Below are 18,836 nucleotides of genomic sequence, written 5' to 3'. Positions count from 1 at the left end.
CTCTTTTTGGACTATACTGTCGGCAGTTGCATTTTCCTTTCTTCTCTAGGGAAAAGTCACTTGGGGCCCAGACAGGGGAGAGGTCAGGCTTGTCTTTTACATGTCTGGTAATATGCAGAATATCAGAAAGGGAGAAGTCAGGTTTGAATATTGTCTTCATACTGTATGTGGATGTATCTGCTAAACCATGTGAAGGGAGGGCGTGATTAATGGGAAACCAGTTAGTTATCTCCACAATGTCTGTACTCCAGTCACTCCCTCCTTTTCCCATTGGGGGGAGGAGTATGGCAGTGTCTGGAACCATTGTATGTCCCCTCTGATGTTGCCCTTCTCTTGACCTAGTATATGACCTAGAGGCTCACTCCCCTCCGTGAGCTTGTCCAGGAGGTTGTGTATTTGAGATGGGGGTATCTAGAATTGACAATTGATATATGCCATTGGATGAGGTAATCTTTTGGTACTTTGAAGTACCAAGAACGAGAAGTAGAACCTCGTCTAAGAGACCAAACTGAACGATAATTTATAGCTAATGCTATCTGGCTATGGGATACTCCTCTCTCAAGTAAAAGGCCCTTTGTGAAGTTTCTAAGATCTGTGGTTTGTTATGTGAGTTGAGAGGGGTGTATCTTGGCTATAAAAGATACTAAGTATTATTTTGTAAGGACTCAGAGAATTCATTTATAGACACTGAATTGATCTGAGAGTCAAAGGGCTATGGTGAAGCTCATATGATTAAAGATGAAGTTTAAAATATAACTCTGACTTGTGTGTGGTTTGTAAACTCTCCTCATTTAGTAATACAGAAAATTACCACAACACCCCGTAGTCAGGCTTCTCACCTAACATGTCGTTATCGTTCAGTGGATGCGCTGCTGTAGCTTTCTAGTGCGCGCGCTAGTTGGTTGTCTTTTCTCTTTAGTCGTGTGCTGAATTCTATTGTTGGTCCCCCCTTTGCTGCAGAAGCCTCCAGTCTTCTGGGAAGGCTTTCCACTAGATGTTGGAACATTGCTATGGGGACTTGCTTCCATTCAGCCACAAGAACGTTAGGGAGGTCGGGCACTGATGTCAGGCGACTAGGCCTGGCTCGCAGTCTGCGTTCCAATACATTCCAAAGCTGTTTGATGGGGTTGAGGTTAGGGCTCTGTGCAGGCCAGTCAAGTTCTTCCACACTGATCTCGGCAAATCATTTCTGTATGGACCTCGCTTTGTGCACAGGGACATTGTCATGCTGAAACAGGAAAGGACCTTCCCCAAACTGTTGCCACAAATTAAGAAGCACAGAATCATCTAGAATGTCATTGTATGCTGTAGCGTTAAGATTTCCCTTCACTGGAACACTGGAATCATGATTAACAGCCCAAACCATTATTCCTCCTCCACCAAACTTTACAGTTGGCACTATGCATTCGGGCAGGTAACGTTCTCCTGGCATCCGCCAAACCCAGATTCGTTCGTCGGACTGCCAGATGGTGAATGATGATTCATCACTCCAGAGAACGTGTTTCCACTGCACCAGAGTCCAATGGCAGTGAGCTTTACATCATTCCAGCCCATGCTTGGCATTTCGCATTGTGATCTTAGGCTTGTGTGTGGCTGCTCGGCCATGGAAACCCATTTCATGAAGCTCCCGACGAACAGTTATTGTGCTGACGTTGCATCCAGAGGCAGTGTGGAACTCGGTAGTGAGTGTTGCAACCGAGGATAGACAGCTCAGCCACAAAATGTGTTGCCATCTAGATGTTTCCACTTCCCAATAACAGCACACAGTTGACCGGGGCAGCTCTAGCAGGGCAGAAATTTGACGAGTGACTTGTTGGAAAGGTGGCATCCTATGGCGGTGCCACGTTGAAAGTCACTGAGCACTTCAGTGAGTGCATTCTACTGCCAATGTTTGTCTAAAGAGATTGCATGACTGTGTGCTCGATTTACTACACCTGTGAGTGTGGCTCCCGAGTGGCACAGCGGTCTAAGGCACTGCATCTCAGTGCTAGTGCTGTCACTACAGACCCTGGTTCAATCCCGGGCTGTATCACAACCAGCCGTGATCTGGAGTCCCATAATTGGCCCAGCGTCGTCCGGGTTATTGTAGGGTTTGGCCAGGGTAGGCCGTCACTGTAAAATAAGAATTTGTTCTCAACTGACTTGCCGACTAATTTGAAGGGCTGTCCACACACTTTTGTATGTCTAGTGTATATTAATCTTGAAGAGGTTTAGACCAGTGGAGGCTGCTGTTTTGAGGATGGCTCATAATAATGATGGAAACTTTGGGTTTGATGTATTTGATACCATTCCACCTATTCAGCTCCAGCCATTACCAAGAGCCCTTCCTCCGCAATTAAGGTGCCACCAACCTCCTGTGGATTAGGCCTATCTATTTAAGATGGAATTTAAAAAATATATATATTTTATTTTTATTTTTATTTGAATGGAATTGATAGAGAGAGAAAGACGAGTGCTTTGGTGCGCACTGATTTAAAGCAACGATATTCGAGTGTTAGGTTGTTTTAAAACATGTTGCAATTAAAAAAATACATCTCTACATTGAAAAAATAAGATGACCCCCAAAAGCTAGATGGAGATGTGTAAATTGGACTCGTATTCGGTCCTTAAATTACTGTAGCATAGGCTATGCTGCAGCAAATGTAGTCCTACTTTTCACAAGAAAAAAAGTTGCCATGATGAGGTAATACATGCATTGTGAACTGTGCTCCATACTGAGATGTGCTGTCTGTTCCCACCCTGAGTCTTGATGATTGATCATGCAGATAGCAGAGTAGGCCATGACCCATAGAGAAGCCCGATTTAGACATTGTTTATCATATAACAGTTCCATTTAAGGTAATGCTGTTCATATAAATAATTTATTATAATTTACCGGTTTCTCACAGTTATATGGGCGGTAAATCTCAGTAACCCAGTTCCCGTTATTCAACCCTAGTGATCTATGGCTTTGTCCATTCATACAGTATATACAGTCACTGCTGTGTGTTGCATCTACTCCCGCTCCTCCTCTCCGGCGTTCGAAGTTGCCGGTATACTAACCACTGGTCCTTCATTACCACACCTACTTACTTTAGATTGTAAGCTGTTACGGTCAAATCAATCAAATTTCAAGCGGTAGAGATACTCTGAATGATCGGCTATGAAAAGCCAACTGACATTTACTCCTGAGGTGCTGACTTGTTGCACCCTCGACAACTACTGTGATTATTATTATTTGACCATGCTGGTCATTTATGAACATTTGAACATCTTGCCCATGTTCTGTTATAATCTCCACCCGGCACAGCCAGAAGAGGACTGGCCACCCCTCATAGCCTGGTTCCTCTCTAGGTTTCTTCCTAGGTTTTGGCCTTTCTAGGGAGTTTTTCCTAGCCACCGTGCTTCTACACCTGCATTGCTTGCTGTTTGGGGTTTTAGGCTGGGTTTCTGTACAGCACTTTGAGATATCAGCTGATGTAAGAAGGGCTATATAAATACATGTGATTTGATTTGATAAGTAAACAAGAAAATGCTCATCCAGAAGCTGCGCTCCTAGTGGCCCGGGGGCTTTAATGCAGGTAAACTTAAATCCGTTTTATCTCATTTCTACCAGCATGTCAAATGTGCAACCAGAGAAGAAAAAAAACCTCTAGACCACCTTTACTCCACAAACAGAGACGCATACAAAGCTCTCCCTCGCTCTTCATTTCGCAACTCTGACCATAATTCTATCCTGTTGATTCCTGCTTACAAGCAAAACCTAAAGCAGGAAGTACCAGTGACTCGCTCAATACAGAAGTGGTCCAATGACGCGGAATGCTACGCTACAGGACTGTTTTGCTAGCACAGACTGGAATATGTTCCGAGATTCATCATATGGCATTGAGGAGTATACCACCTCAATCACCGGCTTTATCAATAAGTGCATTGACGACATAGTCCTCACAGTGACGGTACGTTATATATCCCATCCAGAAGCCATAGATTGCAGGCAACATCCGCACGAGCTAAAGGCTAGAGCTGCCGCTTTCAAGGAGTGGGACACTAATCCGAATGCTTATAAGAAATCCCGCTATGCACTCAGATGAACCATTAAACAGGCAAAGCGTCAACACAGGACTAAGATTGAATCCTACTACACTGGCTCTGACGCTTGTCAGATGTGGCAGGGCTTGCAAACTGTTAAGGACTACAAAGGGAAACCCAGCCGCGAGCTGCCCGATGACGTGAGCCTACTAGACAAGCTAAATGCCTTTTATGCTCGCTTCGAGGCAAGACACACTGAAGCATGCATGAGAGCACCAGCTGTTCCAGATGACTGTTATCACTCTCTCTGTAGTGGATTTCAGCAAGACCTTTTAACAGGTCAACATTCACAAGGCTGCGGGGCCAGACAGATTATCAGGAGGTGTACTCAGAGCATTCACGGACCAATTTCTTTTACCCAAGCGAACATGGCCAAAGCCGTGACTTAAACGGGAACCAACTTTGCCTCAATTCTAAAGCTACAGGGGATACAAATGAAAGGGATATTTGAGACCTCTCTCTATTAAAGAGATACTTTGGGATTTTGGCAATTAATCCGTTTATATACTTCCCCAGAGTCAGATGAACTTGTGGATACCAATTAAAATGGATTAAATCGATTTTTCTTCTCACCCATCTACACACAACCCCCCATAATGACAAAGTGACTATGTTTTTAGATATTTTTGCAAATGTATTGAAAATGAAATACAGTGTTACTTATTCTGTTAGAACTTTTGTGCCGAATCCACTGTGCTGTTTCAGGTGCAACATTTATGGTCATGGTCACAACAGTTTGTAGGAGGGAGATTCCAAGATGTGGGAAGTGTGCAGGAGGGCATGGGATAGAGGATTGTGTCGTTTCGGTGGATAAAGTGTGTGTTAACTGTAGGGGTGCCCATGTTGCCGGGGATCGGGTGTGTCCGATGCAAGAGAGGCAGGTTGAGGTGTAGTGCAGTAGGTGTCGTATACTGAAGAAGGGAAGAAAGAGGAGGGGTCAAGGGTAAGGGTTCCTGAGAGGATCCCTGTGAGTAGTAGATCTGTGCCAGCACAGGAGTGATCTATGGTTCAGTAAGGTTGGCTTCTTAGCGTTCACAGCAATGGTGATCAGCTGTACCACAGAAACAGAAAATATATGTTGTGGTGGCAGCTGCAGAGAGGTATTTGGGTATACAGGATTTGACTTCAGAAGAATTACAGGGTGTGTTGAGTGGTGGTGTCTCATCATCCCAGTCCGTTGGTGTGGTGGTTAGTTGGAAGGGTGTTTTTTTGTGTATTTTATTTTGTGTTTTTGTTTAGTTTTTCCTTTTCCCATTTTGTATCACAAAGTATAATGGATTTATATTATAGTCCAGTTAGGGGCAGTAATGCAACATATCAAATGCCAACCGCTGTTAAACTCCGAAGAAGAAGAAGAAGAAGAAGCTACTTATCACTATTGGCTATCAGTCAGTAGTGATGTGTCTAGGACTTCCAGAAGCCTAGTAAACTACATGGTTTCCCTAGTCGTAGTGGGAGGACCACACACCACATCATCGCGTCAATCCAAGTTTGCATCGATATGATGATTATTATATCAGTATTTGCACATAAAGTCGTTTCCACTGCCATTTCTCACATAATATATTTTACCGATACAAAACGATCCCATCATGTCAAATTAACAAATGATCTGTCTGCATTCATAAAATTGTACAGAAACTTCCTGTTTCCATCACAGCTGCATTGATTTATTTTTATAAGGTATGATTTTACGTGCAAGAAAACTGTGGATGTTAATGTGGTTAATATGATACAATATTCACTGCCAAAATGATGACGCATATAGTAAACCTTTCTATTAGTAGTGGTACATTTCTCAAGGATCTCAAAATAGCCAGGGTGGTTCCACTCCACATGAAGAGCAGTAAAACAAATGTAGGAAACTACAGGCCTGTGTCAATCCTCAGCACTTTATCCAAAGTTGTTGAGAGATTTGTTTTTAATCAACTTGAGGGATACCTTCTTGAGCACAAACTTCTGAACTACAATCTCGCTTTAGAACAGCTCATTCCACTGATACTTGCCTTATCCACCTTTTTGACCACATTAATCAGGAAAGTGAGAAGTGGAACTATACAGGTATGGTCATGTTAGAATTGCAGTAAGCTTTTGACACTGTGGACCATGATATTCTCCTGATGAAACTGAAATGCATGGGTCTAAATTATGTAGCAGTGAATTGGTTTAGGTCTTATCTGACCAACAGAACACAAGTTTGTAATGTTGGTGATGTTCTGTCAGAGGCCAAAGAAATATCCTGTGGAGTACCGCAGGGATCAATTTTAGGGCCTCTCTTATTTCTTGTACAGTCATATGAAAAAGTTTGGGCACCCCTGACAATTTCCATGATTTCCATTTATAAATAATTGGGTGTTTGGATCAGCAATTTCATTTTGATCTATCAAATAACTGATGGACACAGTAATATTTCAGTAATGAAATTAGGTGTATTGGATTAACAGAAAATGTGCAATATGCATCAAAACAAAATTAGACAGGTGCATAAATTTGGGCACCCCAATAGAAACATCACATCAATATTTAGTAGAGCCTCCTTTTGCTAAAATAACAGCCTCTAGATGCTTCCCATAGCCTCTAATGAGTGTCTGGATTCTGGATGAAGGTATTTTGGACCATTCCTCCTTACAAAACATCTCCAGTTCAGTTAGGTTTGATGGTTGCCGAGCATGGACAGCCCGCTTCAAATCATCCCACAGATTCTCAATGATATTCAGGTCTGGGGACTGGGATGGCCATTCCAGAACATTGTACTTGTTCCTCTGCATAAATGCCCGGGTAGATTTTGAGCAGTGTTTTGGGTCGTTGTCTTGTTGAAATATCCAGTGCCGGCGTAACTTCAACTTTGTGACTGATTCTTCAACATTATTCCCAAGAATCTGCTGATATTGAGTGGAATCCATGCGATCCTCAACTTTAACAAGATTCCCAGTACCGGCACTGGCCACACAGCCCCACAGCATGATGGAACCCCCACCAACTTTTACTGTGGGTAGCAAGTGTTTTTCTTGGAACGCTGTGTTCTTTTGCCGCCATGCATAACGTCCCTTGTTATGACCAAATAACTCAATCTTTGTTTCATCATCATTTATTCCAAAAATGAAGCTGGCTTGTCCAAATGTGCGTTTGCACACCTCAAGCGACTCTGTTTGTGGCGTGTGTGCAGAAAAGGCTTCTTCCGCATCACTCTCTCATACAGCTTCTCCTTGTGCAATGTGCGCTGAATTGTTGAACGATGCACAGTGACACCATCTGCAGCAAGATGACGTTGTAGGTCTTTGGAGGTGGTCTGTGGACTGTTTTTGACCGTTCTCACCATCCTTCGCCTTTGCCTCTCCGATATTTTACTTGGCCTGCCACTTCTGGCCTTAACAAGAACTGTGCCTGTGGTCTTCCATTTCCTCACTATGTTCCTCACAGTGGACACTGACAGCTTAAATCTCTGCGATAGCTTTTTGTAGCCTTCCTCTAAACCATAATGTTGAACAATCTTTGTTTTCAGGTCATTTGAGAGTTGTTTTGAGGCCCCCATGTTGCCACTCTTCAGAGAAGAGTCAAAGAGAACAACAACTTGCAATTGGCCACCTTAAATACCGTTTCTCATGATTGGATGCACTTGTCTATGAAGTTCAAGGCTTAATGAGCTCACCAAACCAATTGTGTGTTCCAATTAATCAGTGCTAAGTAGTTACAGGTATTCAAATCAACAGAATGACAAGGGTGCCCAGATTTTTGCATAGCCTATTTTTCACATCTGATTTAACTTCATACAACTTAATATTGCTACACTAAAAATCTTTGTCCGGACAATACCCCAGTACTCAGCTTTTATTAGAAAATGAATGGCATGCCACTGTGATCATTTTCTGTGACGACAGAGTAAATTATTATGCAGCCTCAGAGGGGTGCCCAAACTTTTTCATACGACTGTATACGTTAATGATATGCCAGATACAGTAAAGTGCGAACTCTTGCTCTATGCTGATAATTCAGCCATACTGGTATCAGGGAAGGATACAGTTTAGGTAGAGGAGACCCTGAGTAAGGAATTGCGTTTTGTTAGAGATTGGTTGTCTGACAACAAATTGTCACTACATTTGGGAAAAACTTAATCGATTTTGTTTGGAACAAAACCGTAGATTGCTTTGGTTGACAAGATAACGGTAAACTGTGCAGGCAAAGAGATTGAATCTAAAACAAGTGTATCTTATCATGGTGTGTCCCTTGATCAATCCCTTTATGGAGACCTGATTGCTGCTAAAGTTCTTTCTAAAATGGCAAACAAATTGAAATGTTTATATCGTAACACTAGATATTTTAACATTAAGTTAAAAAACTGCTTGTCTCAACCTTAATTCAGTGTAATTTTGATTATGCTTGCTCTGCTGGTATAGTGGGCTATCAAAAAAGCTGAAAAAGAGAATGCAGGTCATGCAAAGTAATGCTATCAGGTATATGCTGAATATCTTCCCTAGCACCCACATAGGGGTACAGGAGTTCCGTGGGGTGGGCTTGTTGCCTTTGGAATCCAGAGTGGACCAACTTAAACTTAATCATATGTTTGACATCTTAAATGATTGTGCCCCAGGATACATGGATATGGTCTATAACCAACACAGCCACAATACCAGAGCTAGTGTTATGTCTTGTAAAATCCCAAGAGTAAACAGTACTGCGAGGAGCATGTTTTTCCATACAGGCATTTGTCTCTGGAATAGCCTCCCCTTGGAGATCAAGCAAAGAAAAAGTAAATTAGCTTTAAAAAGCAGGCAAAGATTTTCATTTGGACAAGGTTGTCTGAGTAAGAGAAACCACTCCACTGCCCCTTGTGCACCCTACTTCTGGTCAGGTGTATTTATTTGAAGGATCGGTATGATGTGCAATTAATTTCAAGTGATATCCTCTGTGTCCACATTGTACATGTTGTTGTATATGTCTGCTACCCAAAATAAATTCAATTCAATCCAGGATGTAATTATATAGTCTTTGGTGTAGGGTGGTGAAGACAAACTCAGCCTGCTGCTCTCCTCCCACACCCAAACCTATTGGGTCCTGATTGTAACAGTGGAGCCCAGTGTGCACTGCAGGATCCAGAGATGGCATCAGTGAAGCTGGAAGACTGCATTCAAATTCTGGGGCTGAATGTTATTAAAGCTGAAGAGGAGGAGGGAAAACTGTTTATCGAGGTAAGAGCAGGCCTTAACAAGAGGGGGTAAATATTTTGACCAAATTACTATATCCCCATTTTATTGATAGAGGTAGATATTATCTCATTATGATACTAATATGATTTGGCAACAAATTGTTACATTTGTTTTGTTCACCATAGCTTTGCCTGGAGTACTCGAAGATTCTCATCTGAGAGATAGACTTTACTCCTGTTCTGACTGTGGGAGGAGATACTTACACCAGTCTAGCCTGCAAATACATCAGCGAATACATACTGGAGAAAAACCTAACTCCTGCTTTGACTGTGGGAACAGTTTCTCAAAACTGTCTAGCCTGAAAAATCATCAGCGAATACAAACTGGAGAGAAACCTTACTCCTGTTCTGACTGTGGGGTGAGTTTGTCAATACAGTGTAGCCTGAAAAAACATCTGTGAATACATACTGGAGAAAAGCCCTTACTCCTGTTGGGTGAGTATCTCTCAATTAAGTATGCTCAAAGTTCACCAGCGAAAACATCAGAGATACCATCACTGCGTCATGTAAACTAACCAATCATCAGAGAGTACAGGATAGAAGAAGCCTTTAACACTGCTCTGACTGTAGGAGAGGATTATCAAGCATGTGAAGCCTTCAGTCACCCCAGCACTCACAACTAAGTTGAATAAAAAAATTACTTAGAGTAACACTAAAAGCTTATGTCTTTTCCAAGACAACATTTAATTGTCTTTGTTTTGTCAAAAATCATAGTCCAAAACCTGAAATTAACTTAGCCCCATACTTTGAACTGGAGTGTGATGTTATATTATCTACAACTAGAAAAAGCTATAGCAGAGCTGTGGATGTACAGTATGTAGGTGTGTACGCAAGTAGGTGAGTCCTTTATGTGTGTGAATATGTAGAATTGTTGGTAAGTGGTTGTGTGGTTGTTAAAAATATTATGTTGAATATTATCTATTATTGTTATCCCAGGTAATCCCAACACCCATAACCAAATCAGCTACTCGTTAAGCTGACACGAGAGACTATGTAATGTTAAGTGTTCCTGTCTATTTTATGTCTTGTTATATAATATATAGAATAGAATTACTAGTCAAAAATGTGGACACCAACTCATTCAATGGATTTTCTTTATTTTTACTCTTTTCTACATTTTAAACTCAGCAAAAAAATAAACGTCCTCTCACTGTCAACTGCGTTTATTTTCAGAAAACTTAACATGTGTAAATATTTGTATGAACATAACAAGATTCAACAACTGAGACATAAACTGAACAAGTTCCACAGACATGTGACAAACATAAATGGAATAATGTGTCCCTGAACAAAGGGGCGGGGGTCAAAATCAAAAGTAACAGTCAGTATCTGGTGTGGCCACCAGCTGCATTAAGTACTGCAGTGCATCTCCTCCTCATGGACTGCACCAGATTTACCAGTTCTTGCTGTGAGATGTTACCCAACTCTTCCACCAAGGCACCTGCAAGTTCCCGGACATTTCTGGGGGGAATGGCCCTAGCCGTCACCCTCCGATCCAACAGGTCCCAGACGTGCTCAATGGGATTGAGATCCGGGCTCTTCGCTGGCCATGGCAGAACACTGACATTTCTGTCTTGCAGGAAATCACACACAGAATGAGTAGTATGGCTGGTGGCATTGTCATGCTGGAGGGTCATGTCAGGATGAGCCTGCAGGAAGGGTACCACATGAGGGAGGATGTCTTCCCTGTAATGCACAGCGTTGTGTTTGCCTGTAATGACAACAAGCTCAGTCCGATAATGCTGTGACACACCGCCCCAGACCATGACGAACCCTCCACCTCCAAATCGATCCCGCTCCAGAGTACAGGCCTCAGTGTAACGCTCATTCCCTCGACGATAAACCCGAATCTGACCATCACCCCTGGTGAGACAAAACCACGACTCGTCAGTGAAGAGCACTTTTTGCCAATCATGTCTGGTCCAGTGACGGTGGGTTTGTGCCCATAGGCGATGTTATTTCCGGTGATGTCTGGTGAGGACCTGCCTTACAACAGGCCTGCAAACCCTCAGTCCAGCCTCTCTCAGCCTATTGCGGACAGTCTGAGCACTGATGGAGGGATTGTAAGTTCCTGGTGTAACTCGGGCAGTTGTTGTTGCCATCCTGTACATGTCACGCAGGTGTGATGTTCGGATGTACCGATCCTGTGCAGGTGTTGTTACACGTGGTCTGCCACTGCGAGGACAATCATCTGTCCGTCCTGTCTCCCTGTAACGCTGTCTTAGGTGTCCCACAGTACGGATATTGCAATTTATTGCCCTGGCCACATCTGCAGTCCTCATGCCTCCTTGCAGCACAAGGTGCAGCTAACTCCAATGAATTTATCCTCTGCAGCAGACTAACTCTGGGTCTTCCGTTCCTTTGGCGGTCCTCATGAGAGAAAGTTTCATCATAGCGCTTGATGATCTTTGCAACTGCACAAACTGACCTTCATGTCTTAAAGTAGTGGACTGTCGTTTCTCTTAGTTTATTTGAGCTGTATATATATATATATATATATATATATATATATATTTATATAAACACTTTTTTGGTTACTACATGATTCCAAATGTATTATTTCATAGTTTGATGTCTTCACTATTAATATACAATGTAGAAAATAGGAAAAACCCTTGAATGAGTAGGCGTGTCGAAATGTTTGACTGGTACTGTGTGTGTATATATATATATATATATATATATATATATATATATATATATATATATATACACATACTTTGGTTGATAATAAAATATAATGAAACAAAAATGTAAATAAGTTACAATGTGACTTTTTCTTTTTTTATCTCCGTTGTTTAATACATTGTGAGAACTGCATTAAATAATGTGAGTGTAAAAGCGCAACTCTTTTCCTTGTTTTCTATTTGATTGTCTATTGATAACACTGACTGCTTACCAAGTGGCACAGCTTCTACTAAACTAGCTGACATGTTAACCTCGGGACAGTGGGGGCAACAGTGAGATGCACCATGGACACCACATGAAAGTATAGCAGCAGTGCTTCCAATTGGATTCTGGTAGGTTAATTAACTAAATTATGGTTTTATGTACTCACACAATTGATTTTTTCTTCTGTACCGTCCAATACGTTTATCCCCTTATGTGCAAGGTCCTATTCTGCTATTTTATGTGTTCCATTTTGAAAATGGTTTTCCTAAAATATGTCTGGAAACTTTTAGAGTATGTTCTTTTGTCACTGTTATGGAATCAAAAGTATTGTGTACCCTTCATTTATTATTTTGCTGCTGTGATGAGTGTGATACACCTACATTTTTGGAAATGTATGACACCAAATTTCTACCAGAACCTCTGCTTGACATATTCTCAATAGGGACACACTCAATAGGGATGGACACAGTCTTCAGGGATTTTCGTAGCAGGTTAGGAGAGCATTTTCTAACTTTAACCCCAGTGTCCTAGCCTGCTACGAAAAAAGTAACTTCATTACCGAAGTGTAATGAAAAGAGTGTTTCCCATTCTCAATAGCCAACAACTGCAGTTATTGGTTCTGGACAGTGGAGAGTACTCTTGGGCAATTTAAAATATTTCATGTTTTGTTCAGTTTTCTGGGGTCGTGGATTGGCTGTTCTTTGTTTGGGGTCGTATACCATATTTGATTGGCTATCCATGCTGTCACTGAAGTGCGCTATTCATAGTTGGATGGTTGGATGATGCGCCCACTAGTTAGGTTTTGCTGTGTGTGAAACAAGTGTTGATGCAAGTGTGAACGCGTTTACTTCGTTCTGCTTTTATTACTGTTTAAGATGAACTTCGAAAACGCCATCTACATTTTGAAAGACTGTGACATGCACAGTATTTTTTCGGTCATGGGAAACTATATATCGCCGTGATGATTTGTTATGTGTAGAGCCCCAACAACGTGTGGTTTATCTTCGATGTCTCACGGCATTGTTCCGTCTTGACCAGGCATGCAAGGTCCCTTGAGAAGAATGAGTTACTGCGAAGGTTTGGGCGGTGACCACTAATTTTCGGATTTAAGAACTAGGAGGAATTGTGTGAAGTTTCTTAAAATGGATATTACAGTGTCAGAGTTGATGGAAAACTTCATGGATACCCCGCTGGTGGTGTGGGTAAGTAGCCTAGACTGAATGTAGTGCACTCAGAGCAAGTGTGTTGGTGTGTCCTAGTAACCTACTGTTAGCCAATGTATTACATTTTGAACTGGTCCATCTCCTAAACCAGTCCTGGTGATGTTTCACTTGTTCGTTTTTCTGTTTCTCACATACAGTAGCAGAGTAACTGACTCTATTGAAGGGATGCAATACCATTATTCCACGAGCGATTCCATCATATGGCGGTGGAAAACGCTATCTCAAGCACTGATCCAGAATCTCCCATTTCAGTTGGGTTGATCTGGTGACTGACACACACTTTAAACACCCTATCCTCGTTTGAGACCCCTCTTTCAAAGTCACTGATATCTTCTAGTCATGGCAGCCAAAATAATGAGCAACTGGGCATTTTTATACATGACCATAAGCATGATTGGACATGAATTGCTTAATTAACACCTGTGTGGAAACAACTGCTTTCAATATACAGTACCAGTCAAAAGTTTGGACACCTCATTCCATGGTTTTTCTTAATTTTTACTATCTTCTACATTGTAGAATAATAGTGAAGACATCAACTATGAAATAATGCATATGGAACCGTGTATAACCAAAAAAGTGTTTAACAAATCAAAATATATTTATATTTGAGATTTTTCAAGGTAGCCACCCTTTACTTTGAAAGCTTTGCACACTCTTGGCATTCTCTCAACCAGCTTCATGAGGTAGTCACCTGGAATGCATTTCAATTAACAGGTGTGCCTTGTTTAAAAGTACATTTGTGGAATTTCTTTCCTCAATGCGTTTGAGGCAATCAGTTGTGTTGTGACAAGGTAGGGTTGGTATACAGAAGATAGCCCTATTTGGTAAAAGACCAAGTCCATTTTATGGCAAGAACAGCTCAAATAAAAAGTCCATTACTTTAAGACATGAAGGTCAGTCAGTTTGTGCAGTCGCAAAAGCAATTAAGCGCTATGATGAAACTGGCTCTCATGAGAACCGCCACAGGAACGGAAGACCCATAGTTACCTCTGCTGCAGAGGTTGAATTCATTAGAGTTAACTGCACCTCAGATTGCAGCCCAAATAAATGCTTCACAGAGTTCAAGTAACCGACACATCTCAAGTCTGTCCTTCGGTCTGATGAGTCCAAATTTGAGATTTTTGGTTCCAACCGCCATGTCTTTGTGAGACGTGGAGTAGGTGAACTGATGTTCTCTGCATGTGTGGTTCTCACCATGAAGCATGGAGGAGGAGGTGTGGTGCTGTGGGAGTGCTTTGCTGGTGACACTGTCAGTGATTTATTTAGAATTCAAGGCATGCTTAACCAGCATGGCTACCACCTCCAGGCTGTGTAAGGGCTATTTGTCCAAGAAGGAGAGTGATGGAGTGCTGCATCAGATGACCTGGCCTCCACAATCCCTCAATCTCAAAGAAATTGAGATGGTTTGGGATGAGTTGGACCGCAGTGAAGGAAAAGCAGCCAACAAGTGCTCAGCATATGTGGGAACTTCTTCAAGACTGTTGTAAAAGCCAGGTAAAGCTGGTTGAGAGAATGCCAAGATTGTGCAAAGCTGTCAAGGCAATGGGTGGCTACTTTGAAGAATATATAAAATTGTTAGATTACTTGTTAGATATTACTACATGGTCGGAACTAGAAGCACAAGCATTTCGCTACACTCGCATTAACATCTGCTAACCATGTGCATGTGACAAATAAAATTTGATTTGATAAAATATGTTTGGATTTAACACTGGTTACTACATTATTCCATATGTGTTATTTCACAGTTTTGATGTCTTCACTATTATTCTACAATTATTCTACCCTTGAATGAGTAGGTGTGTCTGAACTTTTGACTGGTAAGCCACGTGAATACATGCCATGGCCACATGAAGCAACGTGGATACATGGAATGGCCACGTGGATACATGGCATGACAGACAATGGTAGGAGTGTTGGCTACAGCACATAGGGTTACACTGTGCCACCAGGCTATGGCTAAAGCACATTCAGTAGAGCACCAGGCTATGGATTAAGCACATGTATGACAGTCAACGACTACAGTACCATACACCATGGCACCAGGCTATGCTTTTAGCACAAATAGTATGGCACCAGGCTATGGTGGGAGAGTGCATCATTTGAGTAGACCAGTGTAATGGCAGGCCTACAGCATCATTTGAAAGGCCCAGGGTAATGGCAGCAGGTGGGGGTCAGGGTCCCTGGCTGGACCCTCCTGTTTGGCCAGTCAACTGGACTGGCGGCTGCTTTTTCCTCCCTAACTTGCTCTCCTACGGCCTTTGTGTTCTCTCACTGGGCTCAGGCATCCTTTCTGCTAGCCCTGACCCACCTTAGACTGATAACAGCAGATTCAGGGGCGGCAGGTAGCATAGCAGTTAAGAGTGTGGACCAAAAAAAATAAAAATAAATAATAAAAAATAAAATAAAATAAAAAAATATATAAAATAAAAGAGTTTGGACCAGTAACCAAAAGATCGCTGGTTCAAACTAGTGTTGCACCAATGTCACATTTTTGGTCAATAATGATATTTTACATTTTAGCGGCCTTTTAAGCATTCTAGTACAGTTAAATAGTTCAAACACACACATGGACGCAGCGGTCTAAGGCACTGCATCTCAGTGCAAGAGGCACCACTACAGTCCCTGGTTCGAATCCAGGCTGTATCACATCCAGCCATGATTGGGAGTCCTGTAGGGCGGTGCACAATTGGCCCAGCATTGTCTGGGTTTCGGCCGGGGTAGGCCGTCATTGTAAATAAGATTTTGTTCTTAACGGACTTGCCTAGTTAAAAGGTTACACACCCCACTGACCAAAAGTTATTTTGTCGGCATTTACATATGTCCCATTACCAGTAAAATATAATCAAAACCTATTTCTTTCACTTACTTGCTGTGCTGTTTCGTTGTTCGTTTGTTCAGTCGTTTCATTCTCAACCAGGATTTCATCATACATTTCAAGCAGTGAAGTTTCTGCTCTGTCTGTCCGTGGCCTCTCTTCCTCGGTGCGCACTGTCACTGTGTCCGTTTCCATATTGTCCAGCTGTGTATGTAACATTTCACGTAAACCCTGTTTCTTGTCTGCATCGAGTAGCGGTCCTTGTACATAGCATCGAGCATGGTGGTGACACAGTAAAGAGAGAATGCCCCTGAATCGCTTGTTCACAGCCTGTCGGCAGTTTTGTTGAGCAGGCGTTTCAATGCCATGACAGAGGGTATCACGTCTGCTGCAGGTGCAGCTGATGAGCTTATTTCTCGAGTCAGTTGTTAGAATGGAGCTAGCTTGTGTGTTCATGTTTCAAACATGTTCTCAAATGCCGTTGAAATAGCAGCTGCGGTATGGCAACCAGCACATTCATGAGCATGCAATACTACTTTCCTCAGTACTAAATCCTCAGTACTTCCACACAAATAGTAGATAACCTACGCACATACATACACACAAACAGTAGGTGAGTTTTATCCTTCTCCATAGTTCTCACCACTGTGTATCACTACCCAGCCGACAGTTCCATTCCCCGAGATTAGGGAAACCTTGAGAAGTACTCCCTATGCTATCATAAGTTTCTCAGAGGCCTAGTCAGGTCGGTTCAAACACAGTTTAATTGTTCTCTGGGTTGTTTCTTCGGCACACACATACAAGTTCAAATCCTAAGCTACGCCTTGCTCAGACAGTCTGTGTTTTTCCACTATAAAGATACATTGTTTAATCTAATTCTGACTAAAACTACACACATCATCAGATTATAATTTTATGATTCTAATCAATTTCATACAATTATAAGGTTTCAGAGTGGAATTATTTTATCATTATCTTTCAACATATAAATTATTTTATCACTCCGGAAAGGCAACATCTGAAAAATAGCGTACTTGGTACTGTGTACTGGTGCTCGACCAGTCGGCGAAAGCCAACATCACCCAAGACAGAGAACGGATGATTTTCAAGGGCAATGAATTCCATTATCTTGGCGTTAATGGATTTCGCCTTTGAGTTGTCTTGCTGAAATGTTCTTACTCTTTCAAATGACTGCTCGACTTGTTGACTGGTCGATCCACACAGCAGACATTGTGGGCTAGGTTAGGAATGCTGTGTTGCAAGTGTAGTGCTACATTTTATGTGGTGTCCCTACGTCATCTATCTACGTTATATAGGTATGCACGTCAGCTTTGACATCAGTTTTGCACCGTTAAACTAGACATCGTGCCGATGTTGGCGTTTTTAGCTAATATCGTCCGATTCCGATATGCTCACCGATATATCGTGTATCCCTAGTTCAAACCCCCGAGCCAGCAAAGGAATTAACCCCCAACAAGAATTGCTCCCCTGGCGATGATGACGTGGATGTTGATTTAAGGCAACACCCCGCACCTCTCTGATTCAGAGGTGTTGAGTTAAATGCGGAAGACACATTTGGGTTGAATGCATTCAGTTGTGCAACTGACTAGGTGTCCCCTTTTCCCACCTACAGTACCTCCTGGCTCCTATATCTACAGTCTAAACATCTTTACATGCTCAGTCTTAGACGTATATGGCATTGATGGCTGTCAGAGCAGGAAATGTGTCTGTATTCTTGGAAACTGAAAGTACTAACAACCAGATGTGACCCATCTCTTCATAGTTGAGCTGAGCTCTTAGTAATCCATTCATGTCTTCCCTCTCTCCTCTCTCTCTGCAGGTGAAGACCTTTGGACCACTGGGCTCTGGCTCAGAGGACAAGCTCTCCATGTTCATGGATCTGGTGGATGGGGTCTTCCTGCACAAAATCATGACACACATGTGAGTGTGTGGCCTCAATCTACCTCCTTTCGTAACCACATCCTGGCATGGCTTCCCCTGGTATCTGACTGTGTTCATCCTGGCATGGCTTCCCCTGGTATCTGACTGTCTTCATCCTGGCATGGCTTCCCCTGGTATCTGACTGTTCAGAAACCTTCCCCATGCCTTCATGGCTCACTGACTGGACTCTCACTCACTCTTTTACCTCCTTTCCTGCCCCTCATGAGTCAATGTGATCCTAAAGTCTCTCTTTGTGTCTGTCTGCACACCTCTAGGGGTGTCTAACTCATTTTCCCCCACGGGCCACATTTGGTCTTCGAGGTCCAGAAGGTTGAACTGAAAATTGGCAAAATATAGGCCCTCTACCTGTAGTTGTATTTCATTCTTTTTGATGCTTCCTGACTGTCTAGTGATTAGTAGCGAGCTGGATGGTCAAGAAACTGTGATGGAAGAATGTGTTGAAATTTTTATGAAAATGAAGCTGTTTAGAAATTATAATGGACTTATATTCATACTATATTCACACTATCATTTCTACCAGTGGTGAATATTAGGTACTTTTTCCATACTTGAGTAAAAGTAAAGATGCCTTAATAGAAAATGTCTCAAGTGAAAGTTACCCAGTAAAATCCTACTGGAGTCAAAATAAAAAAGTATTTGGTTTTAAATATACTTAAGTATCAAAAGT

At 42.1% G+C, this 18,836-nt stretch overlaps 1 protein-coding gene across 1 annotated transcript in view; it reads left to right on the top strand.

Moving 5' to 3' along the window:
* Window positions 1-12,986: 12,986 nt before the first annotated feature.
* Window positions 12,987-18,836, top strand: part of LOC120023797 (protein Daple-like) — an 85,782-nt gene continuing 79,932 nt past the window's right edge. The window contains exons 1-2 of the mRNA XM_038967908.1: window positions 12,987-13,365; window positions 18,048-18,148. Coding sequence (XP_038823836.1) covers window positions 13,306-13,365; window positions 18,048-18,148 — 161 coding nt within the window. The 5' untranslated portion in view covers window positions 12,987-13,305. The remainder of the gene's footprint in view (window positions 13,366-18,047; window positions 18,149-18,836) is intronic.

This window comes from Salvelinus namaycush, chromosome 28 (assembly GCF_016432855.1).
Source record: "Salvelinus namaycush isolate Seneca chromosome 28, SaNama_1.0, whole genome shotgun sequence".
NCBI lineage: Eukaryota > Metazoa > Chordata > Actinopteri > Salmoniformes > Salmonidae > Salvelinus > Salvelinus namaycush.
Note: the sequence above shows the minus strand (reverse complement) of the source record. Positions and strands in the feature narration are given on the sequence as shown.